This window comes from Venustampulla echinocandica (assembly GCF_003357145.1).
Source record: "Venustampulla echinocandica strain BP 5553 chromosome Unknown scaffold_0, whole genome shotgun sequence".
In the NCBI taxonomy this organism is placed as follows: domain Eukaryota; kingdom Fungi; phylum Ascomycota; class Leotiomycetes; order Helotiales; family Pleuroascaceae; genus Venustampulla; species Venustampulla echinocandica.
In genome coordinates, this window is record NW_022474205.1 from 2,123,138 (window position 1) to 2,149,374 (window position 26,237).

Below are 26,237 nucleotides of genomic sequence, written 5' to 3' on the forward strand. Positions count from 1 at the left end.
CTCTACCTCACGTGGAAGACATGTACCAAAGTCTATATAGAACTGGTAAGCTAAGGAGTTGTGCAGGGTGCAGGCAAGACACAGATGTTTACCGCCAAATTTTCCTTTCCCCAGCTTGAACTTGAGGCGTGGGGACCAAGTAGAAAGTCTTGTTTCTGAGCCCCCTTGGCGGTGCTTGTGGGATGTCTGACTAGATCATATCATTTAACGCAAACGGGAGGGGAGCGGTGGGTATATCCCCATCTGGCAAAATGAGCAGTGGGCTCATTTTCTCACCGAGTTAATAGCAACCATCTAGGCCAATAAACCCATGAGGGTGAAAGATGAGTAATCCCTATCTAGTCAGGTCTGCATTGATGGTATCTCATCCCGTTATCGTTTCTTACCTACCACAACTGAATTGCTCATTTCATCAAATATCAACTACTTCCCGTTAGCCAAGATTTCATCCAAAAAGTAGAGAAACAGAAAGGGAGAGGCGTAGGCAGGAGGCTAGAATTGTCGGAGCTTCCCCTTCATCCTTCAGAGAGATGACGAAGAATGTGATTTGTGATGTTGTGACATCACAAAGTTAGGTACGTGCAACAATCCGGATTGCTCGGCTGTCGCTACTGGGTAGACCGTATCTGATCTTGGTCTGTGTTAATGTTGGTGATTGCCGCTTGTGCAACTTGCCGGATGATCTTGTGGAAGGAGAGAGTGGGGGCGAATTGTGAGGACGTTTGAGGAGGCGATTGCTTGCAGGTGATCGATGGCTCAGAGCCGACAAATCGGCCCTGGAGACATGAAACATCGGAGACGGGAGGCATACGGTAAGGATAAGAGCCACGCCGTTGCGGATTTAGTTGAGTTCTAACCGCGGAGGACTTTGAGGACTTTGAGCCGTATGTTCAGGAACATGCTGTGCCTAAGAGCACGTGGTTGCCAGGAGAGCTCAGATCACAACTTATGCCGGGGCACCATCAAAAGATGTTTTGCAGCCAGACTTGCATAGTAAGACAATTCCACGCCCTGATCCAAGCGGTCAACAAACACTGCAGGAAATGGAATAACCCCTCCAATAGGCCAGGTCGTTTGCCCGGAAAGCTGTCCTCCAGTCCGAGCTCGGATATTTTTCTGCAAGCAACCGTCAGTTTGCTCTGCCAGATTTTCAGCAACGTCTGGTTCGTACCTAGCCATGCTGGGGGATGAGGACAGGACGCTCAGCTCTGGATGTAATGATGAGGCACACGAACGCGTTCATTCGCATCATCTCGACAAGGTCCGTGGCCGCGGCCATGTGCAGCGGAACTGGTGAGACGGTATAGCCGCCTTAGCCACAGCGGCAGGCGCTGGGGCCTGATGTCACACAGTGCTATACCGGGCAAGTAAGTCCAGACGCTTGAAAGTTCGTATCGAGCGTCGTGGAAAAGTTGAAAGATGACTGATATACTTTTGCGGCTCCCTAGGGAGCCTTGACCATGCTCAACAGCGACGGGAGGGAGGCTTGGTGGTGCCGTTGTCTTGCCAGGCTATAGATTAAAAACACAGTGTAATGACAAGCAGATAGCAAATGCGGAGGCGAGCACGAGCTTTCTCGGCAGTGCTTCCTTCTTCGGCCTCTAGAAGACCCATGGTTTGAGCTTCTCATCCAAAGTATCACACGGACGGCTCTGCCATATGCGGAACACTCCTTTCTAGCGGACAATCATATAAGTGTATAATAGCAACCCCTCCGTTACATAGCAAGGCCGGTTCCTTTATTTCGAGGTTTCTACATCATAATTATATATTTTTGCAAGCTTCTGTGGATAAGGAAGAGTAGATTTTGCGAGTATCTCGAAAAGTTTGGCTATACCAATGGAAACAGTTTGCATTAAAAAGTAAGAATAACTGCCCTACCTGCTCTACTAGCCGTATGGCAATGTAACACGACGATTAGAAGACTAACTTACTGCAACAAGGTTTTAAGGGGATCTCGATTCAACAAGTGTGAACATCGCCCGCCTCGAGGAGACTGAGAGTAGCTAGTAATCCCCTCTTATCCAATCAGTAACGTAACCCCTTCAAATACCAGTCAGTTCTGGAAACTCGACCTCCATTTGGAGGGGAATATTCATAGCTTGACCGCCTGCACAACTTGTGCTGTTTGAAGGTATGTGCTGCATTACATTGGCTGATTGTAAGAGCCTTAGGATTCCCGCTTTCGATGTGCATCTAGCGGCATACTAGAAGCAGAACTTTCGCAAAGCTACATATATTGAGACCGGAGAGCGGTGAGACCTTACGACAATGTTTATTACAGCGAGGCCCCGATTTGTCTCGAATACCTTCGAAACCTTTGTCCCGCACCAGAAAGCGGAGCCGATGCATCAAAGGCTTGTTGAGATGTCGAACAACGAAGTGAACGCTTGGAATACATTCAGGCCTGTGGCCACACCAGCAAATGACAACTGGGATCAACAAATCGACGGCTTCGGTAACGAAAATTTCCCAGTAAGTTGTTTTCAAGATAGAGAAGATGTAGTGAATATTAACAAAAATAAAGGGACACAACTTGAATGGTCACTATTTTCAAGATACGTCTTCTGTTATTCGCTCTGAAGTCGTCTCCTTAACAAAAGGCACCGCCTACACAGCTTCATGCCGAAATGAGGCCGTGTCTCACAAAAGACCGTCGGTATCTCAGCAGAGGCATCAAGAGCTAGATCCGGGCATGAATTGCTTCGAGAAATGCAGTGGAGTTGTTGGAGAATCATATTTCCAATGGGGGATAGGAAATGGACGAGATAATTTTGCAACACTGCCAAATGCACAAGGTCTGGACGGCCCTTCACCCAAAACTTCGGACGGCGAGTACACCAGATATATAACAGCTCCGTCCCTGGCGCACCAGCGAGCATCTTATCCCGACGACACCACCTCCCTAAATTCTTGGGATGGAATGGGATATGGATACAGTAGCTACGCGCCAAATGGGTCTATTGACACACAGCCTCCAGTTAGCTTCAATATGTCGACTAATTCCGGCAGCTCAGCAAAGTGCGCATGGTGGCCAGAGACCTCTCACAGCTCAGGTGACCAATATCAGAACATATATGGACTCCAGCCAAATCACAATGGCCTACCGGATGTCCGAAGTTATTCGGATGTTTGGCATGCTGGCACTAATTCATCAGACAAGTGGATGTCTCAAGGTATTAGCCCAAGCACTATCTCGCCAAAGTTGTTGACTTTGGGGGTCTCCTCTGCCGCACTATCCTCAGCAGGATCGAGTCAAGGTACAATGACGGACTCGAGTGCCGCTAGTACTGCAGAGAATGAATCAGAGAGCTCGGATTCGGAGATTTTGGATGTTAACCAACGGCCAACGGCTATTCGTCCTGTTCGTCAGAAGCTCCCAAACACCAGGCCAGACTCCCACAAAGCGACCTCGACACTGCCCAATGATGGCCTGACTTCAGCCAAAGCCAACAAGAAACATCCTCCAAAGGGACAATCAGGCAAACAGAAGCTATCGCTTGCTAAGAGGATTGAGCCGATATCCTCTTCATCAGTAGTTTCCCAAACCTGGACTGAATCCCCACAGTCGGCGATGATGGCTCAAGCCACGCACCATCGAGAAGCCAAGGACGATTTCCTTGTCAGGTCCAAACTAGCTGGAATGTCATATAAAGAGATACGCCGGCTAGGAAAATTCACTGAAGCAGAATCAACATTAAGAGGGAGATTCCGCACTTTGACGAAGCACAAAACCGCTCGGGTAAGAAAACCGGAATGGAATGAAAATGATGTAAGGGCTTCTCTGTTCTTATTATCCGACATGGCTAAGCTCCGTGTAGATTCGGCTGTTGAGAAAGGCAGTCCGCAAATTTGCCCAAGATTCTGATCCTTTGCGACGCAAAATTCCCTGGAAACTAGTCGCCGAGTACATCGCCAACAATGGAGGGTCGTATCACTTTGGGAATGCCACCTGCCGGAAGCGTTGGGATGAGCTTCAAGACCAATCTTGACTACCACTCTGGTCGGGCAATGTTAAAACAAATAATCGAAGGCCGCATGGGTGTGAGTATGTGAAGGTGTGTTTTTTGCCGTGTTATGTACACCGTCATCATTACCTAGGCGCTATATCTATGATCCATTTATAGATCGCTACCTCTGAGCGTGGCTCGAATTATAATCGCTCATCATGTTTCGTTTTTAGCTGAAGGGATTCCAATAGTATCCAATATATCCATGAGTTTCGATTCGTCGTTCCGCAAAGCCTGCCATTCCTCTTCATTTTTCACCAGGAGTGTGCCACCAAGGATAGTACCATTGAGTGCAATAGGCCCAATTATTTCGCCGGTAGCACTACTTATTTTTGGGCCTTCCGATGTTCGGGGACATAGTACCATTACATGGTTGGTGAGCCCAAGATTGTAGCTGATCGGTGATTCTTCTTTCCTGGTAGTTTTATGCAAAGTCGTATGGTTAAGCCTTCCAATCTGACAAGCTTTTGCGTGCATTTCTAGATATAGACTATGAAGCTGGCTGGGCGTTGCATTATTTGGGACTTGGGAGGCAAAATACGTGAAAGGGAAGTCTAAAATGTCAGCCATGTTAAAGAAGTAACAATAATGTCTATCATACCATTACTGTCTATGAGTTTGTCTGCCAAAATACTCCAGGTAGGTCCTCCTTGAATGCCCGTGCGCATCGAGTCGACAGGCAAAAATTGTATGTGTCTGTGGGGCTGTGAAGCTCCAGAATGTTCACCGGAATTGAAGAAACCAAACAATTCTTCTCCGTTTTCCCGGTAATTTTTCAGGCACTGGTAAGCAGCCGCAAGGTCATCTTTCTCAAGAAGATCTGTTTGCTCTTTAAATTCTCTTGTCGCAAGTATAAAATGGTCATGGGTAACCGGAAACTTGTTTAGGACAAGATAATGCGAAGGTTGTAGATCTGAAATAAAGAGACCTTTTGCGGGATTCTCAAATGGATCCACTGGCTTTGAGCCCTTTGGTTTATTTGATTTTGGTTTGTTCGCAAGGGCAGGAGAGAATCGTAACTGAAACTGCCTTAATGTCAGCAAGCTCGAGCTCGGTATACAATCGCATTTCAGCGGCTCACAGGAAAACCACTACATGTGAGAATAGCCACCTGGGTTGGATAAAACGTCAGATCGCCCGAATCTTGAGCTCTTTTGAAGGATTCTCGAATAAGAGCTGGCAGCGCCTTCAATGTCGCCATGATGATGATGAGATAATAGTTGACTTTAGGAAAGTTCATGGCTAGATATAAGATGCCCTTGGTCATCAAAATCTTGGCAGGTCACGTGTATTCTATTGCACGTGCAATGAACTTCGAATTTAACAATCAAAATCCACTGCGAATCGTCACCTTTCCGACATCTACATAGGGAATTCTATCTATATCTTTCCACTTTCCTCCGTTGCGATATCAATATTCTCTCCTTGCTCCAATTATCGGCTTGTCATCAAGAACCTTGTATGTAGTGTAAGAAGTATGAGCGCCTCAGCCTGACCTGATGAATGACTCCAAGGTTCGGGTTAACATTGCGAATCTCGTTAAAAGTAGAGGTTATAAAGAAGACTCTCGAGACGAGCTCGGCGATTCCCCCCCCGTCCCCCCCCTTCCGTTAGCATTTTCGTTTCCTTGTACTCGAGTAATTTTAACTATTTTATGTGATTCGTTCTTTCGCTTTCTCGATATGTTATTTTTTTTTGCGATTTTCAATCCATGCCAGTATCCAAATTAGCTTACTGGCTGAGTGAGCCTTACTGCGCGCCCACAGATAGGGCTGTGTTGTGTTGGTGTTGCGGCAGTCGCCGGTTTTCTATTGGATGGGGTACCAATGATCTTATTGGTCCCGTCGTTTCAGATGGCCTCAACTGTTGGAATCCTTTAAGTAAAGGTTGGGATATTAGTCAGCATACAGCCTCAAAGGATTGCGATGTCGACTTAGCCTCCTTGGTCTTAAATAGGGCTGCGTTTTGTTGGTTCTATGTTACGAATTGGCGCTTGCGACCATCCTATGATCCTTGTCTCCAACAGTCTCCTGGGATTACCGCCTGGATACCAGTCTTTTTGAGTTCAACCCTATTTTCAGCAAGTCGCCTTATTCCTGTGCAGTATTATTCCTGGAACAGCTGACACAGTCTGATGCAGTGTTGAAACCAAACGCAGCCGTTATGGTGTCCAGGTCTGGCTCAGTGAGCCCACTTGGGAACTTATATACAACCTGCTAGAAGTGCCCTTAATTTAATATTTCCCTTTGCGTTAATCTTATGTTTGTTCCTACAAATCCGGAATTATCTACTCCTCCTAAGACTTTTCCTATCATCCTCGCCCCATATTCAATTATATAGAAATTCTACGTAGGAAGGATGTCGACCCTACCAGATTCCAAACAGCCAGCATCTGAATTTGCATCCGCAGCCCCTTCTATCTCCGCCGAACCGACGGTTGAGATGCTAACGGGGCCAAATCATCCTCATCTCATTACGAGGCTTTCCGGCCAGGATCTTGCCATTGTATGCCACAGCATCGGTGGATCAACGAGCGTCGAAAGCCAAGCCGTCCTTCATCCCACGTCATGGATATACCCCCCAAAAGGATTACCAGATGGCCTCTATAAGGACGTCATTCGCAAACGAGTCCATGCTCAGTTTTTCTACCACCTCTGCTCTATATTTTTCAACACCAGCTTGGTTCTACAACTTGTCTTTGGAGCATTGTTGACGGCCCTGGCATCTTCTCAAGCCACAGGTAAAGATGTTCTCATCACGGTACTAGCGGCACTCAATACTGTCAATGCGGGGTTACTGGCCTTGCTCCACAATTCCGGCCTGCCAGATAGGTACCAGAAGGATTGGGACGAGTACGATCGAGTGGAATCATTCTTGAGGGAATTGATGGATACGGGAATTGTTATGAAGTCGATGTCGAGAGATGAGGTGGTGGAATACTGCTATGCTAGGTTTAGAAGGGCCAAGGAAACGATTGCGAAGAATATGCCAGCGGCATATACGGCTACTGAGGGGATGATGACTCCATCTAATAATGGGAATGGGATGCGATTGTCATAACGGGCGAAAATAGTATACGAATAATGTCCGAACATCCCACATGGATGCCTATATAGACGTTGTATTATATGTACAGTTATGGTCGGTAATCACGTTGTACGGGGAAATTTTGATATTATTGAGATGCTATATATGGTATAACATCGAATTATAACGCCCCTATATACATGATGCGGATTGGCTTCGCAACTTAGAACTTCCATAAGCAGGAGATTTGGGTTTGATTAACTTCCTATTATTGATATACGAGTACCGTTAAGAGCTATTTCAACAATCCCATCCTCCGTCCCCACCGTATACAGAGCCAGTTACATAGGAACTCTCAGGCCCTAACAGGAATACAATGATATTCGCCATTTCTTCGGCAGTCCCTGATCGTTTAATGGCGGTAGGATTATCCTTCCCCTCGTTGGGATTGGCCTCCCGTGCCTTCTGCAGCAAAGGCGTCTCAATAGCCCCAGGAGCGACCGCATTTACTCTCACATTGCGATCACCGCTCTCCTTGGCTGCCGATCTTGTGAGGCCTATAACCCCGTGCTTGCTCGCAACATAAGCTCCGCTGCCAGCAAATCCTATTTTCACAATCAGCAAGTCTCCCTAGTCAAGAGAGCGAAGGACATACCCATGACTCCTTGGATTGATGTGATGTTAACAATTGATCCCCCTTCGGAAATCTTCCTCAACTCGGCTCTCAAGCAATACATCATGCCCGTCAAATTAACCGCAATGATCTTGTTCCATTCCTCATCCTCCAGTTCTGCGATGGCCCTAATTCCGTGGTGTTTCCCGACTATCCCAGCGCAATTTACAGCCCCGTCCAACCTCCCATACTTCTCGACTATGGTATCAATCCACCCATCCACTTCGGAACGTTTCGACACATCAAGTTTTGTTACGGTGAAGGTGGCTAAAAGGGCCGTGAGGTGGGCTGTGGTGCTTTGCAGGGCGGCGGGGTCAACGTCGCCGATACAGACGATGGCTCCGCGGCTAGCAGCTAGCTGCGCCGTTGCGAGGCCGATTCCACTTGCGCCACCCGTAATAGCGATTATTTTTCCTTGGAGAGACATTGATTTGACACAGCGAGGAAGATATGAAGCAGGTAGTATATTAGTGAACCCAAGTTAGGACAGCTCTACACGCCATTTCCTGTCCCTACGAAGTAAGGAGTCACGGCTTAAATAGGTAGGTACGTAAGGTAAGGTAGGTACATGTAGGGTACCCTTAGGTAGGTTCCTTCCGTAGGCGCGGTCGTACACAAGCTTCTCTTGTGGGGAGGAGGGGTGTTCCTAGTTCCTGCTCCGTAGTTCCCGGTGTATCAAGTGGTGCCGTCAGCTACCCCACGTTTCACTACTCGCACCTGGCACCTTCGTCACTGCATCAACAACAAGTTACAACACTCCGAGGAGTCCTGCGCCAACTAACTACGAAGGACGCCTTTGTCTGTTTATCAGTTGTCTCTTCGACTTTATTCAGTTCTTTCTGCCTGTTAACTTTACGATTAATGCTTCCTTGAGTTGACGATACTTTCAAGTTGCACTGGCTGCCTCATTCATGGTATCCACCGCTGTATCCGCATTCCACTCGTAACAGCTCATACCGATCGTAGCTCGTGCACTAGCCTGCTGGGCAACGATACACAGCAATGACCATGCGCTGGACGACTTGCGTCTCTGCTGCGGTTTTGGCTGTGGCCATCGTGAGCGAGGGCTCGACATTAACCCCGCCTGTCCTCCCTTTGACTGTCCGGAGTCCATATTTAAGCACTTGGTTAGGTAGTGCTCGAGGCCTACCATGGGAGCATTGGCCCATTTTCTGGACTGGTCAAGAGGTCAGCGTTTCCCCAGTACTTCTGCGAGGGTTGCGGGAGCTGGACTAAATCATGTCTGTAGGTGGGATTATCTGTTCTCGCTGCAGTGCCAAAATCCAATACTGTGTTCCCCCTCCTCGGCAGACCTCATGATTCTCTCCCCAAAGTTGGAGAGAGGTAGGCCGAACCTTTCCATACATCAATTATCCCGAAGTCTAATAACCCGATAGCTTTAACATATCGTTTCCGACCTACCTTGGTGCAACCTTCGATGCCTCCACTACGAATCTTACATATAGTATCCCCTCTCCAGCATCCGCCCAGGACTCACTACGGGTGATTCTGTCGTTCCTCTCTCCTATAACCCCAACATCAACCCTACGACAAGCCATCCCAGCGTCTTATTTGACAGTTCATGTCGATGGCAAATTCGACATCAATATATATATTGATCTTAATGGGTTATGGGTCAGTGCAAACCGCGGAAACACAATTCGCTGGGAGCTTAGCCAGTCAGAAATTCCGGGCACAAAGGAGCGACCCCTTAAAACATGGAAGGTTAATCGGACGACAGAGCAACTGTTAACGGAAGATGCTGATCGAGCTGAATGGGGCACATTGCATTTTACCGGCCCTCCTGATGTTCGTCATGAAGCTGGAACTTCTGGCCTTCTTCGACAGCGTTTCGCACGCACGGGGACGCTGCAAAATATTGTGGATGACCGTTTCCGCGGAATCATGGATGAAGAGCCCGTTTTCGCATTTTCCAAAGCATTCGTCCTTAATGGCACCTCTGCAGCAGGTTGCAAGAGTCAAGATAGTGTCCTCTTCACGATAGGTCATATCCAGGACCCGGTTGTTCAGTTTGCATCCGCCAGAGGGATGACTCTTATGCGGCCCTTATGGAAAGCTTACTACGCTACGGCAGACGAGCTTCTCAATTTCCATTACCATGACTTTAATACGAGTTTCGAACTTGCTAGCAACTACTCGACGCAACTAGAAATTGACGCGCTGAAGTCAGGTTCGGAAGACTACAAGGATATTCTTGCTTTGAGTGCTCGCCAGGTCCTTGGAGCTTGTAGCTTCTCTGGCACCGAAGATAACCCCGTCATCTTCTTTAAGGAAATATCATCTGATGGCAACATGAACACCGTTGACGTCATTTACCCAGCTTTTCCATTCTTCTTATATACGAATCCAAGGTGGCTGGCTTACGTCTTGGAACCCCTTATTGAGCATCAGCTTAGTGGACAGTACCCGAACGATTACAGCATGCATGATATTGGGTCGAGCTTCCCAAATGCCACCGGTCATCCAGATGGTAAAGATGAATACATGCCCGTGGAAGAATGCGGAAATATGCTTATAATGGGCCTGGCGCTTATTAATTCTCTGAAATACGATGCCGAGCCAGCGAGCATATGGTCTGCAGCTGGTTCCACCCAATACAACGAGTTTGGAAAGTCAGTATTTCCACTCCAGGTTGATGTCGATGGGATGGACGATACATTCGGCGGGCCAATTTCGTCCAAAGGTGAAAAGCAAGCAACAAAATGGATCAAGAAATCCTATAAATTATGGAAGCAGTGGACAGGTTACCTCGTTCGAGAGGCCCTCATCCCAAGCAATCAACTGTCAACAGATGATTTTGCTGGCTGGCTAGCGAACCAAACAAATCTGGCCCTTAAAGGCATTCTTGGAATCCGGGCCATGTCCGAGATTTCTGAACTAGTTGGGGAGACTGAGGATGCGAAGTTTTATCGGAAAACTTCCGAAGTTTACATCAAGAAATGGCAAGACGAATTTGCTATCTCGAGAGATGGGACACATGCGAAGTTGGCCTACACCTGGTATGGTAGTTGGACAACGCTGTACAACTTATTTGCAGATTCTATACTATGCTTCCACTTACCCTCGAGAAATTCTCTAGATTCTGCTGATGGACAGAAACCTCTGGTTGAAGCAAAGCGGTCGAAAACCGCATTTGTAGATGAAAGGATCTACAAAATCCAGAGCGACTGGTATCATAACGTTCGCCAGAGATATGGCCTGCCCCTCGATAGCAGACATCTGTACGCAAAAAGCGACTGGGAATTCTTCGCTGTAGCAGTTGCAAGTAAGAGTGTCCGAGAAGAAGTTGTTGAATCAATCGCATTGTGGGTAAATGAAACATCGACTGGTATGTGTTCCTTCCCCTCCCTTCCAATTGCATTATACTGTGCACCGCTAATTGTCAATGTAGATCTTCCACTCACGGATTTGTATGACACCGAAGGAACCGGTGGGTTCCCTGGAATTTCTTTCAAGGCGCGCCCGGTTGTTGGTGGTCATTTTGCTTTCCTCGCGTTGGAGAGAGTTTGTGATGGGAAGGCTATGGAAGCTTTGAGCTTTTTGGACGAAGAGATGCCCCTGGAACTCCCCAGCAGGATCTTGAATGGTGAATTGTAAATTAATGGCGCGGTGCTTCATGCCTACCTACTGTATAATCAGAGCTGTATTGCTACTCGGTGGCTAATCCGCCCTAAGCTTCCTTTGCTTTCTTAGTGGAGTGGATCCCTTGTGCACAACCGCCACTTCGCGACAAGGCTGAGAATGAGCTTCAATCGTAGCGGCAGTAGTCATTTCGAGACAAACCCAGTCTCAATGAAAACTGCCCGCTCATGCTGCCCTCAATGCAATAAATGCTGGATATACGGATACACCTACGTCGTAGTATCTTCCCGGTAAGTTGTTTTTCGAGCAACAAGCATACGTGTACGAAAGTACCGAGCGCTCGTGAGGCTGACTTGTTGGGCGGCGAGTTTCTGCTGGAGGCGCTAGTAGTCGCTTAGATGTCTGTATTTGTGTTAGCGCACGAGCGCGTCGATAATTTCGACGCTCCCCTTTGCTCGCCCTTCCTCTTCCAAACACGAAACGTCAACTCACAAAGAGATCGCCATCGATCTTTTCATCTTCCACACCTTCTGTATCTTCACTAAGATACTCCATACCTTTAATACCCCTTTCCAATAGAGCAGGTTGATATCTGCCGTTGTGTTACGACCGACTCAGCGCAAGTCATCGTATTCGCCATCTGACACCTTGCGGCTTACGCCTCCTTAATCAAGAACTCTTTCACCATGGCTTCCATGGATTACGAGAACGAGAACGGCACTCGGTTTGAGGGTATGCTGCACAATTTCACCTCTCAATATCTTGCGCAATTGTTTTAGACTCCAAAGAATCGCTGCTTACTAGACTTGCGACGCGTAGACGAAGCTCCTCGTTACGAGCGCGATCGCAGTGCATCTCCTCGCCCGACACGCCGCAACGACAGCCCACGAGGTGGTCCTCGCCGATCCGCCTCACCCAATGGCAATGATCATATGGACAGCCGGTAGGCATTCTTCCACCTTCTGAGTCATTCACCATCTAACAACTACCAGTGGCCCTCCAAAGAACGACCGTGGTGCTCCCCAGGATGATGGTGCCGTGAACCCAGGCTCCAACCTGTTTGTTACTGGTATCCATCCTCGTCTTTCTGAGCCCGAGGTCACTCGTCTTTTCCAGAAATATGGTGAAGTCGAGAAATGCCAGATCATGCTTGATCCTCACACCAAGGAGTCTCGTGGCTTCGGCTTCGTCAAGATGGACACCGCCGAGCAGGCCGATGCAGCGAAGGAAGGACTCCAGGGCGAGGTTATTGAGGGCCGAACTTTGAGCATTGAGAAGGCTCGTCGTTCCCGTCCCCGTACCCCAACTCCTGGCAAGTACTTCGGCCCACCCAAGCGTGGTATGTATCCCATTGCACCCTTCTCTCGCAATCATTGATACTAACCGACCAGAAGAGGACCCGCGATCTGGGCCCGGTGGACGGTATAACGATCGTTATGATGACCGCCGCCGGGGAGGTGGCTATGGACGCCACGACGACTATCGCCGTGACGACCGCCGCGACCGGGGTTACGGCCGTGATCGTGATGATTACGCTCCTCGTGGAGTCGATCGCTATGCCCGTGACGACCGATACAGCAGCCGTGGTGGCGATGACCGACGTGGAGGTGGTGGAGGATACTCTGACCGTTATGATAGAGGTGATCGCGGCTCAGCTCGCGATGGCCCGCCAGCAGCCGCCTATGGCGACCCAGCCCCTCGTGGAGAAGGTCGGGAGCCATACGGAGGTAGAAACTACGATGCTGAGAGATTCTCCCGTCGTGAATATTAATGCTGACCTCCATAGGTGGTGAGCGCCCTGCTCGTTAAAATCGCACGATCTCGACGCACAACAACAGCTTTGGGTCGGCGGCTTTCATTGATGCAGGTGCACTTCCACTTGTGTACTTCATTCTCTTTTGTTTTCATCATGGTCCAAAGCTTCGAGCGGCGGAAAATGCAAAAATCGGCTGTAACACTTTCGGATCGAGCGCGCTTTCGGGTCACTTGATGACGCTACGGATGCTAGGATTTCCTTTATGCTTTCATCGGGTCTCTTCGGAACGACATTCAGTCAGTCAGGCGGGTCAACACTCAATAAGCCCTTCAATGGGTTGGTTCGTGTCATCCCTGGAACAGTTATCTGGTTCTTTCGCGCTCAGCACTCAGATTCAGCACCTCATGTACCCTTGTACCACTATTCAGCTTGGCTGAGCTATTATCACACCCGTATTTCGGCCATCACGCTTGGATCTGTCTCGACTTCGGTCTTCTTTAGTCGCCAGAACAGAAATCGAAAGCAAAACCTCCAACCTAATTCCGTGACCAACCATTGCGCAGTCAGTACATTGAGGCCCAACAGCTTCTTCCCAACGTGCTCGGTAATGTCGAACTTCGATAATCAATGTCTTTGATACTTGCCAATACTCTTCCGCACGTCCTATCACAAACACAACATGAATTGCGCTGCGCCGTAACCCAATAATGAGGCGACTAATCGTAAATTTCCATCTCTGCACCCATCATCTTCAATCCCGCCTATAACGTATGGGATTCCTAGGGCTCGCTTACATTTATACTTCCCTCCAAGGGAGAAAGGTAGTACCCCGATTTTGTGGCTGATAACATTGATGTGGCAGGTTATATAATTCCCGGTGCCTCAATACTCTAGAATGTCATATTACCCCTTTGCTAACAGTTCGTTACCTCACTAATTACGCGACACAAGCCGATCTCGGAAATGAGTATTGTGCAATGCTTCTAGGCCAAGTCTCCCTCGACCAGACTTAAAGCCAACGTATACACCTGATCGGTGGGTTTACCGCAAGCGATGCATTATTTCCGTGCAGCTCATATGCGCTTGACCCCTGGGTCCAAAGTTAGGTTGGTACTTAATATCGTCTTTTTCTTTAGCAGCTATGTCGAGGAACCCAGGAGTTCTCTTGATATGCCTAGTTACCTCATGACAATAAAATACTCTAGTCAATTGAGCACCCAGCTCCATTCTGTTATTTTGTGACCGAAAGTGATTTAAGGATAGCTTCTATTCCACCTACTCTCCAATTCACGGCAGAGATCCAGGATCAGCACCTCTACTTTCTGTCTTTAAAGTTTACCTAAGAAGCATAAATCCAACCCAAAACAGCAAAGTGTCACAAAACGAAGAGATAAGGAGACGCTTAGTGGCGGAGAGGAAGTCTTGATGGGCTTGAACAGTGTGTTAGATACGTAGCTCATCCGATTCGAGACGCATCTAGGTGTTGGGAGATGGTCATATCATTTTAAGCTGAGGTGCACGAGCTGGCATTCTGTTATCGGTCCTACGATTGTACCTCATTTGTGACTCTGTGAGAGTGGCTAAAACTGTTCCAAGTTGTGTGCGCTTCGTGGTCGAATATTTTTACTGCCTCGTGGGGGACTTGTGGGGGGCGTTCATGTGAGCGTCGGATTCCTTGACGGCAACCTCATATTTAAGAGAGAGCCTCAAATGTATCTTCCCTCCGTCGGCAAAGTGCGATCGCGTTTGTGCCTATCGAAAGAAACCAGAACTCGAAAATCTGTGGCCAGTCCTCCTTGACAGAATGGGCAGATATTCTTCTGATTTCAAACGAGTTTGTTACTTCATCCGTTCTATAATGCTTTGATAAGCTACCCGATATTTCTTTTTACAAGGCCATGTACAAGGCAAATGATATCCAGCCCTCTATTTCCTCTTATCCCAAGCAAGCTACTACGTTAGTCAAGAAGCGCTTCCCTTTCATCTAGATTTGGCTGTGTCCTTAGGGGCATTCTTTGCGAATATGAAATAGGGAATCGTCTACATAGGATACCCAAGTTATAACCGTGGCTTTCCCCCTAAGTAGAGGATTTGAGTGATCATCTATTATGTCGACTTGTACATGGATTGTAGATCAATAGCGAAGGGGATATCGTCGTTTATTAGTCATGGGGTCATTAGGTATCTAGAGCTAGAGTACCTACCTAGGTAGGGAAGTACTACTCCATAATTCAAAATCAATTTATCCTGAGCTATAATACAATATCTCACGTATGAGTGCGATATGCAGCAAGCCCTTGCGGCACTTCCTAACATAAGAACTCTTTAATTCCGATATCCAGGCAGACCAATCTCGGTCAGGATTCACAGGGCAGCTGTACCCAGGCCTCCAAGCCGACTCTGGAGTTTCTCGGCAATCGCTACGTAATTTTCAAAGAAGATGCCGGCGCTAAACTTTTTGGCGTGGACCATCTCGGGGTCCTGTCCACCTCTGCCCATTGTCCATGGTACTTGCAAAACGAAAATTTGGAGTTGTGTTTCAAGGCGAGTCGCCGAGTCTACCCTTTAAATACCTTCACACCCTAACCTCCCATAGCATCCCTTTCTTCGGCCCTCTTTAGACCGACCGCTCCAATTATGGGATGTTTCAAAACGACCTACGGATTACCGGTTTCACGCCATAAATGAGAACAAGTCCAGCCCACAACAGATACGATGTGTTAATTTAGCCGACTGTGTAGGATTAACCTTTGTCTGTGCTGGAAGAGTAGTATATGGCATTCATTCGCACCAAGATACACATTCTTCTGCTGCTAATATATATTTAAATCTAACTCCGTCAGCCAAGAAAGTCGCCCTTCTAATATACCTCCCCTTAAATACAGGGCACGAAACTATTAACGAAGTATGGGTTCGTGAGACTCTAACCTTTCCTGATCAAAACCGTACAATAATAGTAATAAGCTCAAATTATACTTGGAATTTAGAATTTAGAGTCTAATATAAAATAGATACGCACAACTCACCGGACCCAGATCTTTGGACTTAGCGGCCATGACCGAAGCTATCATTATTTCTTGCTTGCTTCTGGTTTAGTAACGTCTCTACTATACCACATCCCGGATAGGGAAGCTCCTATTTCAGTCTTTGGAGCAGCATCAAAGTTCCCAAATCTGGAGTCAACCCTAAAATCATCTATAATTCCTGATACAGGAGACCCCCTAACGCCATATCGTTCCCACGCCTCTCTAAAAGACGTTGTTTATGTTGAAGTTTACACACACACATTAGAAGAAGGCGCCAAGTGTAGTGGAATCCTGGTAAAGCATGCCGACGGACGGGAAGAAACCCTTGGCCAACGGCGTGTCGGTCTTCCAGACGTCCAAACTACGTCGATATCCAGACCATCTCAAATGCATTACAAACGTTTTCAGAGATCAAATCGGCATTGGTGCCTGGACATTATGTTCTCTACTAATGACAATCCAATGCTCGTGGATACGGATGAGGGCTGGGCCAGCCACGCGATGGCCGGAACGGTAACGTGGGATTTTGACTGGAGGAACGATAAACTGGAGTTTTGCGATGCCTAATAGTGGTGTGACTCGCTCTAGTCTCATTTATACCAAACTTGACTCCGCGCCCCGTGTGCTGTTTGGAATAAAAACATATACCGACATCAAACCCTTTCAAGACCGTGAACGAAACTATCTTATATCATTCCATCCCTGCAATGCTTTCCATCCGTCTAGTTTCCTAGCCTAGCACGTTAAAGAGAAATTACTAGAAGTTGCGTGGAAAGGCTTTTTTCCATGGGCAGCTGAAGTCAAATCCGTGATCTATATTTAAATTCGTGGTGAAACAATTTACATACTGAGGGGAGGACCCATTTCAGGTCAAAGTAAAACGAATATCACTGCACAGCCCAGTTCCGTGGCATTGAAAATCGTCAAGGAATAAGCATGAATTCAAAGGACGTTGAGTAGCAATCACAAGCTCTAACATATGCAGCGTAGTTGTCAACTAGCGCAAAGCAACTCTCCTGCAATTCCCAAGAACCATTCTTAATGGTAAAAGCTTACTCCGTACTTTGCAATGCGTTCCCTAATCAAATGCAAAGATCCACAATTCTTTCCCAATCTTGAGGTGCAGATTGCTGGCTAGGACATAATCTCGGCAAAGCCCTCCTGCAGCGGCACAAGGTTGCAATCACACCCAAATTTCGGGTACTTAGGGAGGTAGCATTACAGCGAGGGTTCCTAAATATAGTCAGTCGCAGTCCTTCATTTTGTTCGCTTCATACTTACCACAGTGCTAAACGAATTGCCAGGCAATCCGACAAGATCCTCAAAGCTGCCCGGAAGTTTGGCAAAATTATACAGTCCATTGATCAGACAGTGGTGGTGCTCCTCCGCCGATGCGCCCTCCCCAGCAAGGGATGTAGGAAACACCTGGCCCACTTCTCCTGATACTATCGACCGTTGACTATCATAGCCAAAAATTTTACTCTCGAGGCTACCATTGATTCGTGGTTGTATGGCGATGTTGAAATGAATGGGAGTGAAGACGTCATCATAATCACCATCGAGTTCTTTGGTCTTGGGGTCCGCCTTTTTGAAATAGATTGGCGTCTCTTCTTCACTCGAGCGGAGTCGGACATGGGGAACCCTGGCGATAGTCTCTTTAATTCCATCGAAACTTTGTTCTCCTGAGCTTTCTATGACAGCTGTATATTGCACAGATGTAGGAGGCAAGTACGGTTTACCGTGGCCATCAAATAATACTTCCTGTTCCTCCTGTACCACGATGTTTGCTGCTAGAACAGGCACCGGGGCAGCCGCTTTCTGGCACATTGTTGGACGAGTATTTGATTTATGTTCGGCCTCCGTGACTGGCTTAGTTGATGTCGATAACTGTTTCTTCTTGATAACTGCTGGCGGTGCGCTTAAACAGCTCCCATCAACATTTCCCGCAAACGACCTTTTTATGGTTTCTTTTTGGTCAGAGTGAAGCCTCTCCATCAAAAATACGAATGTGAATTCTCTTGGTAGGCCACTTTCTTGCTGAGGATTCTCCTCCAATGACCACACTAATCTTGTATCCGGAAGCTTCTTTCGTGCTTTCGAAGGCGACTGGCTGGAAGAAGAGATGGATATAAAAGGCTCATATGGAGTCGTACTTCGTGTTGATCCCTGACTGCTCAATTAATTAGCAACTGGTTGGACATCAACGACGGTCTCATGGACGCACATTTTTACCATAGATCCGACTACCATATCCTTCTCGTATCCTAGCGAAGGTTTCAACGACGCTTCTGAGAGACCTCTTGTAACACCAACGGTAGCAGCAAGCTGGAAGTACCATTTCAATGAGGCACTGCTAATCCTACCGAACGCTAGATGTGGAGCAAACTTGAGAAATTTAATGGGGTTGCCATCCGGCGACGAATTGGCCGTGATCGTGATTACAGCAGACCTAAAGCGATGCACGTCAGACAAACTTGGGTGGAATGTGAAGGTAATCGCCGCGAAGGTAACATGAAGCATATCCGGTTCGTGCATATTCTTATCTGTGAAGCATCCGTTTTGAAGACGTTGGAGATGTGCGGAGACATAAGCATCGCCGCCAAAGTCGCGCTCGTAAAGTAGATGCCGAGTAATTTGAAATTGGTCTTGCGGGCCATTCTTATTGATCCTCGCGTTTGGGTTTCCTGGCGCGTCGATTGTAGATGGCGAGGAAGGGTTAGCCATGGCAGCTGGGGTTTCTTTGGAATCCATCGGGACAAAGGAGTGATCCGGGTCGCTATCAGAAACAAAGATCGGAGTCGAGAGTCGAAAGGTACAGAAGTTGTTGGCGAGACTTTGGTCCATAACGAAGTTATGAGGAGGCAAGGAGAGGGCAAGCGCAGGGTGCTGGGGGTGTTCAAATTGGGAAGGAGTCACAATCAGATCTTTATGAGCAACAAGATATGACTCAACCTGACTGAGGCACAAACATATCGTATTTTGGGAGAGAACCTGCTCTTGAAGGAAATAAATGACGTAGAAGAAACAGTAGCTTCGACACTGTGAAGGCAAATCGTTTATATGATTTTAGGGGGTTCAGAAGCCCCACCACAGGTCCGATCCATAGACATAAACTAGGTAGTATCGGGAGGCTTGGTCGATATCAATTTCTTAGTTCATGATGCCAATATCCAACTTACTGAATACAACGCCATAAGACGAGCTGGAGAACCCTAACAGGATGGACCGGGAACGATTTGCGCGATAGCAACGCACCGTTATCGTCCTTTCATTGCCTTGGAAATACAACCTCTCGTAAACCGGAGTAGATCCATGGCGGAGATTGAATACATTAGGCCGCCGCCCAAGAAAAAACCCGTCTTCCTTAGAAATAGGTGATAGGAAGATATAGAACCCTCTAGCTTGGTCCACACACCGTACAGCCACTTAACGCTCCTAATGTTGAAAGCCTTGCAAATAATTCCGGGATTGATGGGATACGTTCGTGTGGATAAACTCGATCAAGAGTTGTGACCAAATTCCTGGAGCGTACGCTGACCAAAACATGACTATCGGTGGAACTGCCAATCACGAGTATTACATATACCCAAGCTCTCAAATGGGATTACACTTCCCTACCCAATGCTTTGAGGCCATCTTTGAAATCAGGGATATCATCAGCAGATTTTGCCACTCTAACCCATTTGACAACTCCTTGTTCGTCAACTGCGAAGCTACCTGACATCTGCCAGCGGTTGCCACTTTCGGTAGGTTTGTTCCACTAGGTAACCTAGAAGTCAATATTGCTTCTTCTAGCATATGTCTTTGGGTATATGGTAAGTCATAACAGCGACTAAGGACAGAAATAAACGAAGATTCAAGGAGCTCAGTTATCCTTACTATGCTCTCTTGCTTCCCCAACTTGTAAACGGAGTAGAGCGACCAAGGGTTGAGGACATGCCAGGTGTTCGCAACCCCCAACCCCCATTGTGCGTAGGTTTCTCTTCCCGCATCGACTACTACCTGAACTTCCCAACATCCGCCGATGGATATGAGCCACTTCTCTGTTGCCTCATCATCGGAGTGCGACACGGCGACGAAATTGATATCAGTATGTTTGCCAGCGAATTTGCGAAATCGTTGGAATGTCTTCTCGGCAACTAAAACCGGATTAGCAAACGAATCATGATTAAGAAGAACATGCGGATATAAAAGCATACAAGGGCATCCACAATGCCGCAGAAAGGTAATTATCGTCGGTTTTCCATTCGTGCTGGGTGTCTGGAGAATCGAGGAAGTTGGTGCCCTTTCACCAACTTCCGGAACTGGAAAGGTGGTCAGCTCTTTGGGAGTCTTCCAAGACCCTATTTCTTGCTGAAATGTCATTTTGTTTTGTTCTTGAATGTTCGAAGAAGTTTGATAACGTTGGAAGAAGATGAAGGTTGATGTCAATGTGGGGCGACCAGTGCCGGGCAATTAACCCGTATCAAGACTAGCTCAACTGTCATGGATTCTGGTACTCGGTAACGGATGAGATGTCAAACCTCATCAAATGCCTTGCATTCTATGATACCTGCACCCAGAATACATTCGCACTTTGGAACAGTGATATGAATTTGATGCTATCAGATCTTATAATTCATATCCTGGGAGCGTGTCGTTTGAACTTGAGGATCCAAAAATCTGCCTTTTGCTGGACTTTGAATTCTGGACTCTCGAATTCTCAGTGCATGGTAAGCAAGGCTATGACGGAAAGCCTCCGTGGGGGTTTGGCTAGAGTTTGAAGATGACCAGACATTGACCTTATACATTTAGTCGTGTGATTTGGAACCGCGTATACAATTTACTAGCCATGCATGAGATCCTCACCCTCCAGCTCGGGCAGAGGAGCAACTACCTCGCGACCCATTTCTGGAACGCCCAGGTAAGACATCCACTATATGCCTCGGTTGAGACTAACCACCTACAGGAATCATATTTCACATACTCCCCTGACCAAGAATCTTTGGTTGATCATGATATCCATTTCCGACAGGGAATTGGTGCTGATGGAGCGGAGACGTTTACTCCGAGGACTCTGATTTATGATCTTAAGGGTGGGTTTGGCTCGATGAGGAAGATAAATGCTTTATATGAAGTCGAAGAGCCTGCTGTTCCCCAAGGCTTGTGGTAAGAGTTCTGTGTTTTCTTAGTTATCTTTTCCGAGGCTTATTTGATCCAGGAATGGACCCACAGTGGTCCAGCGACAGGACCCGATCCAACAGAATGAATATCAGAGAAGCCTACAGGAAGGCATTGAACCCGCCCATCTCACACCTGAGTCGGTGAAATACTGGTCTGATTTTAACAAAATCTACTTCCACCCTAAGTCAGTAATTCAACTCAATGAGTATGAACTAAACTCTTCTCTTACGCCTTTCGATAACTGGAGTGCTGGAGAAGAGCTCTTCAACTCTCTGGACAAAGAACATGATCTACTGGACCGCGACTTAAGATATTTCGCCGAAGAGGCTGATCAGATGCAAGGAATTCAGATAATGGCGGCAGTCGACGATGCATGGGGCGGGTTTGCAGCAAGATACCTAGACCGAATTAGAGATGAGTATGGAAAAGCTTCGGTCTTATTCTGGGGTCTAGAAGAGAATGTCACGGCTATTCCCAGAGTATAATGACCCCCCGGATCCTGGTCCAGCACTTTTACTCACTGTTCATAGGAGAAGCGGTTTATGAAGTTGTCGAATACCGCTCGATCCATCTCGGATATTTCACCACAGTCTTCAATATTCGTCCCCATATCAATGCCTTCAGCTTCTCTGCCACAATATGTTAGGCTCAGCCAACAATCACAGTGGCAAATCTCTGGCCTGCTCTCTGTAGCCATGGAGAGCATAGCTCTACCTTCGAGATTAAAGATTCATAACAGCAACCGTGCAACGTTGGATCAGCTTGCAAACTCGATAAATGTGAATGGCAATCAGACAATAGCAAAATTAAGCCTGAGTATTGATCAAAAGTCAACGACAAACGGGCACCATTTGCCAGTGCTTCCCCATGAACAGGCATCAGATGGCGACTTGAGAATCCCATCACGGGAGAACCAAGATGCGGATTTAAGCTTTAAGGACGTGGATGATATCAAAGATTTGGACATGGACTTCTTCCCGACGGAATCGGGGCAAGAGCTGCGAGGAAGACGCAACAAGCGATTCCATGTATTTGGACAAACTAAGATTTCAAGGACAACTGAGGATGTGAAGCAGTCAGATACGTTTGGGGAGGACGAAGGATTCGAACGAGCACGGCGGCGGGCGGTGGGGCTTCCAATTATACAAAAGTCAGTACAATACCTTTACTTTTCGAGAGAAATTTTCGCACTACTTAATACTTTGACCACATTCCTTCATTTTACTTCCCTCTTCCTACTAGAACTGCTAAAATGCCCGCCATAGGCTTCTCGGGACATTATGTACTAACCTAATGGTGTCATAGAGCAACAGTACCTATTCCTTTCCCCCTACTTGACAGCTTCCCCGATATTTTTTCTCGAACCAGCCAATCCCCGATGCCTCTAGAGGTAAGCACATCGGTGTCGACTGACACTGCGGTAGCCTCGAGAGTCAAAAGCCTCCAGCACATTGTCAACCGGGCGATTGGTATTGACGAGCGTGAGGCGCTCAGCAATTCGCTGGGCCAGATTGCTGAAGCTTATGAGGATGGCTGGGACAGTGGAACCGACGAAGACGATGACTGATGACTGATGACTGATGTCCGATGGCTTAAAAAGCTGCGGTGCGATATTGCCGCGTATCTCTGGCTTGCCCAAAAGAAACATTGCCACTTATCAGTTCGTCAGACTATAGCTCACACCACAAATATACCTGGGGGCTTTCTGGTCAGGTGGATACGAATTGTCTCTGCCGTAACAGCATTGAGTTACAAACACAAATTTCGGAATCATTTAAACAAATTATCATGCGGTGCTCGCGTGACCCGGCAACACTCTGCGAAGTCGATGCCCACCACAATGGACGTGAGTTCCCGACAGCTTCTCCGCAGAGTACAGAGTAACGAAGACAAGGCCCCGCAATGACGGATTCTGAGCTATGATAGACTTTCCGTTGCGGAGTCTAATGGATGTACTGCCGAATAGCAATGGAAACAGAGAACGGATGTTTGGTCTCGGGCCATACAGAGCTACCAACCTACCTAGTTCGGATGATGAGTTTACCAATACGAGACTAATAGTACAAACATGGATCATGATTCAGGTACGGTTGGATCCGGGCAGTTACTAACGAGGCCGAGCTGCTTGGAAGGTTAATGGTGGCTGTGTGGGGCAAAGCCAAAGTGAAAGGCCATGTTATTGTTGCATCTAGATAGCACTGGCCTTGGCAATGTTAATCGAAATCAGAGCTTCGATTGGTCCGCTGTCGAAAAAACACCTCTGCGTGTTACAGGTACAACGTATGTGTCACACCCAAACTTCTTGAAGACACACTCCGTTCATGTGCTTCGTATATGCTCGCTGCTCCTACGTACGAAGAGAAAAGCAAATCGAAAGTTCACTGCGATTACACATGGAAATGAAAATAACGCAAGGTACAGCACCTCTGGAACTGTTTCCCCGGGTCCTCTACGATCCCACTCGGAATTTCGACGCTTATTCCCGTAGTTCACAGACATCCTTCTACGATGTTATTTTTTTGGTGTGTAAATAGCAGCGCTTGGGCGTTCCTTTCCAGCGATGACGACACCTATTTTTAATCGGAGACTAATCAATCGATGATGTATATATAGTACTAACATGTTACCGACAACAGCAGCGCTTAAATTCGTGGGGGGCGGGAATCTCCGTATAGGGCCCGACGAAAAGATGCGATGTCATTACACTTACCTGGCGACTGCCGAGACTACATCGACGGAAATCCCAGAAGACAGAAAACCTGAGACTCTTATGAGGATTATCCTGTGATGGACCGCCAGTTGTCAAACAGTGGGCTCATTACTTCGTACTAGATTGTATCATACGCATGCAAGAAGCACGCAGTACTACATACACTGTTCGGACCTTCTCTCTATATCTCTGTCTCCCTCTCTGTTTCCTTGGTTTGGCCGGTTGCCGAGAACCAACCTTTTTCGTGGTTGTGTCACCACGGAAGCCTCCCATCTATCAACTCCTGCCGCCGACCGGTGCGTGGACCAACGAGCCAAACCTCGTCAATTGACATGACGCCACCACCAACCGACCTTGCAGACGCCAGCGCCCAGGTACATGTACATGACAAGCATATTTAAGGAGGGGCGTTGCTATGCGGCTCGGCTCAAGGTTCTCAGTGGGGTGGCGGGGTTTCTCCGCTGCAAGTCGAGCTGCAAGGTTGGCTCATCACTATATCTTGATCAGTATCAATTGTTGAGTTGGGTCGCCTAGGTGATATATGGCTACTAGCTGTAGTAGGCGGCGGGAGTCAAAGTTAACTCCAGAGTGCGGTACTTTTGGTATTTCTGGAAGCGTCGAGTTATCCGGTTTCTAAGTACTAAGTAAAGATATACATATTCTTTCCCAAAGTTGCCTTTCTCCTTTATTACTCCACTGGACCTCAGGTAGCTGACTTCCGCTATCCTATGCTGACATACGATATGCAATGCTAGCAAAAATATTTCATATCCTCTTACATCTCGCAGGTACTGAACCTGCGTACTTCCGTACCCCTCTGCACCGCCGATATTCTCGACCCTGTGAGAAGTTGTGATCCAGACACCATCGCCAGGGGGTCGGCCCCAACCAGCAGCCACCCAGCCACGATCCTGCCGGGTTGATGAGCTTTTCCATAACCCAGGTCGGAAGCTGTGTCCTCTTGCCCTACTGCTTGTTTGTTCTAGCAAGCGGCTGCCAATAACAATAGATACTCGGAACTCATCCTTGCCCCAACTGCATCCCCCAGCCACTTAGAATGGTGTTTCCTTGCCCAATATATGCCAACAACGTCAGACAGTCAATACGATCGCCAACGTCGATGCAACATAATGGGCACTACACGAAGCTTCGATGCGGTCTCCTAGCAAGGACCATCTTGTATGCCGAGCAACGTGTGTACCTCGCATTGTCCGGCGCAGACTCCTAGGTAGGATGCCTCCTCTTCCTATCATATAAGAAACAAGTTTCCCACTTCGTTTGTCTCCCTCCTTCCTGCACACAAAGTCAGTCAGGAGCCGCTTGCTTTACCAACTCAAATAGCCTCTATTAAAGCAGTCTCCCCAACTCCAGCCTCAATCCAGAGGTGTTCATTCGTTGGACTTTTACTTAACTCATTCGCTCAACTCTCTACTCGTTTTCAAATTTGACCAGCAATCTCGCTCTTGGCCTCACTGCCTTCCGCACATCAACATGAAGGGACTTTTCGCCGTGTTAGCCTTGGCCACTGCAGCCTTTGCCCAAGATTTTGTTCCTCGGTGGGAACATGATACTACCACCCTAACAACGTACATAACAACAACATACTGCCCAGTGACTACAACAGAGGTTCAGGTAGGCGACTAATCCATCCAACTGCAATAGGGGTATAGTCACGCTCAGGGTATATCTAACAATTCAGCAGGGTGGCACCACAGCAATTGTCACAAAAATGACCACCTCAACTTTGACAATCACTAGCTGTGTTGGTGGATGTGGCGGCGGTGTCACCGTTCCTGGACCAACTGCCGTAGCCAGTACTACAACTGAAGTTCTGGTGACCTATACAACAATCTGTCCTGTTACTGTCACAAGGTGGGCTTCCCTTGCCTTGCTACCAAAGGCGATTTGCTCGTTCTGATCTAACTCTCTTTCAGTACCGCCGCTGGCACAACTTATACCCAAGTCTTCACCACCACCTCAGTCGTGGTAACAGCAGTACCAACAACCGTCCAAGTCAAGTGAATTTACCTGAGCTGGTTATCAAAGGGATATTATACTGACAGACAACCTTAGTGTTACACCTGCACCGGTGACTAAGTCTCTCGAAACCTGGGTATATTCTACCTCAACCACATTATGCCCAGTTACAGTGGTCTCGACAATCTCCGGCGTCCCTGTCACCGTCATTCACACTAGCACGAGTCTCATCGTAGCTACTATTCCTTCCACTGTCCAAGTCAAGTAAATTTTCCTAATATGAGTTATCTAA

The 26,237-nt window shown here is 47.5% G+C and overlaps 10 protein-coding genes across 10 annotated transcripts in view; 6 read left to right on the top strand and 4 right to left on the bottom strand.

The window, feature by feature from the left end:
• Positions 1 to 2,271: 2,271 nt before the first annotated feature.
• BP5553_00653 (uncharacterized protein) lies at positions 2,272 to 3,992 on the top strand (the record flags this gene model as incomplete). The annotated part of the gene is made up of 3 exons (XM_032009276.1): positions 2,272 to 2,475; positions 2,528 to 3,772; positions 3,822 to 3,992. The coding sequence occupies 3 exons, from the start codon at positions 2,272 to 2,274 to the stop codon at positions 3,990 to 3,992; spliced, it is 1,620 nt and encodes a 539-aa protein (XP_031873330.1).
• Positions 3,993 to 4,166: 174 nt separating this feature from the next.
• On the bottom strand, positions 4,167 to 5,211 carry BP5553_00654 (uncharacterized protein; the record flags this gene model as incomplete). Its single annotated transcript, XM_032009277.1, has 3 exons — positions 4,167 to 4,564; positions 4,612 to 5,035; positions 5,092 to 5,211. The coding sequence occupies 3 exons, from the start codon at positions 5,209 to 5,211 to the stop codon at positions 4,167 to 4,169; spliced, it is 942 nt and encodes a 313-aa protein (XP_031873331.1).
• Positions 5,212 to 6,368: 1,157 nt separating this feature from the next.
• On the top strand, positions 6,369 to 7,070 carry BP5553_00655 (Uncharacterized protein; the record flags this gene model as incomplete). Its single annotated transcript, XM_032009278.1, has 1 exon — positions 6,369 to 7,070. The coding sequence occupies one exon, from the start codon at positions 6,369 to 6,371 to the stop codon at positions 7,068 to 7,070; it is 702 nt and encodes a 233-aa protein (XP_031873332.1).
• A 267-nt stretch (positions 7,071 to 7,337) lies between these two features.
• BP5553_00656 (putative 3-oxoacyl-[acyl-carrier-protein] reductase) lies at positions 7,338 to 8,137 on the bottom strand (the record flags this gene model as incomplete). Its single annotated transcript, XM_032009279.1, has 2 exons — positions 7,338 to 7,642; positions 7,693 to 8,137. The coding sequence occupies 2 exons, from the start codon at positions 8,135 to 8,137 to the stop codon at positions 7,338 to 7,340; spliced, it is 750 nt and encodes a 249-aa protein (XP_031873333.1).
• A 581-nt stretch (positions 8,138 to 8,718) lies between these two features.
• Positions 8,719 to 11,328, top strand: BP5553_00657 (uncharacterized protein; the record flags this gene model as incomplete). The annotated part of the gene is made up of 4 exons (XM_032009280.1): positions 8,719 to 8,898; positions 8,960 to 9,054; positions 9,108 to 11,059; positions 11,123 to 11,328. The coding sequence occupies 4 exons, from the start codon at positions 8,719 to 8,721 to the stop codon at positions 11,326 to 11,328; spliced, it is 2,433 nt and encodes an 810-aa protein (XP_031873334.1).
• Positions 11,329 to 11,999: 671 nt separating this feature from the next.
• Positions 12,000 to 13,084, top strand: BP5553_00658 (Transformer-SR ribonucleoprotein recognition motif containing protein; the record flags this gene model as incomplete). Its single annotated transcript, XM_032009281.1, has 4 exons — positions 12,000 to 12,045; positions 12,133 to 12,256; positions 12,306 to 12,652; positions 12,705 to 13,084. 4 exons carry the CDS (start codon positions 12,000 to 12,002, stop codon positions 13,082 to 13,084), a joined length of 897 nt encoding a protein of 298 aa, XP_031873335.1.
• Positions 13,085 to 17,313: 4,229 nt separating this feature from the next.
• Positions 17,314 to 18,939, bottom strand: BP5553_00659 (uncharacterized protein; the record flags this gene model as incomplete). Its single annotated transcript, XM_032009282.1, has 3 exons — positions 17,314 to 17,328; positions 17,377 to 18,265; positions 18,320 to 18,939. 3 exons carry the CDS (start codon positions 18,937 to 18,939, stop codon positions 17,314 to 17,316), a joined length of 1,524 nt encoding a protein of 507 aa, XP_031873336.1.
• Positions 18,940 to 19,699: 760 nt separating this feature from the next.
• BP5553_00660 (Thioredoxin-like protein) lies at positions 19,700 to 20,460 on the bottom strand (the record flags this gene model as incomplete). The annotated part of the gene is made up of 3 exons (XM_032009283.1): positions 19,700 to 19,855; positions 19,975 to 20,234; positions 20,295 to 20,460. The coding sequence occupies 3 exons, from the start codon at positions 20,458 to 20,460 to the stop codon at positions 19,700 to 19,702; spliced, it is 582 nt and encodes a 193-aa protein (XP_031873337.1).
• A 466-nt stretch (positions 20,461 to 20,926) lies between these two features.
• BP5553_00661 (Tubulin nucleotide-binding protein) lies at positions 20,927 to 22,825 on the top strand (the record flags this gene model as incomplete). The annotated part of the gene is made up of 5 exons (XM_032009284.1): positions 20,927 to 20,998; positions 21,044 to 21,243; positions 21,296 to 21,737; positions 21,789 to 22,408; positions 22,564 to 22,825. The coding sequence occupies 5 exons, from the start codon at positions 20,927 to 20,929 to the stop codon at positions 22,823 to 22,825; spliced, it is 1,596 nt and encodes a 531-aa protein (XP_031873338.1).
• A 2,634-nt stretch (positions 22,826 to 25,459) lies between these two features.
• The window catches only part of BP5553_00662 (uncharacterized protein), a gene marked incomplete at both ends in the record, with an annotated part of 1,988 nt that continues 1,210 nt past the window's right edge, over positions 25,460 to 26,237 (top strand). The window contains 4 exons of the mRNA XM_032009285.1: positions 25,460 to 25,600; positions 25,671 to 25,840; positions 25,903 to 25,986; positions 26,042 to 26,209. Of these exons, the coding sequence (XP_031873339.1) occupies positions 25,460 to 25,600; positions 25,671 to 25,840; positions 25,903 to 25,986; positions 26,042 to 26,209 (563 nt within the window). The remainder of the gene's footprint in view (positions 25,601 to 25,670; positions 25,841 to 25,902; positions 25,987 to 26,041; positions 26,210 to 26,237) is intronic.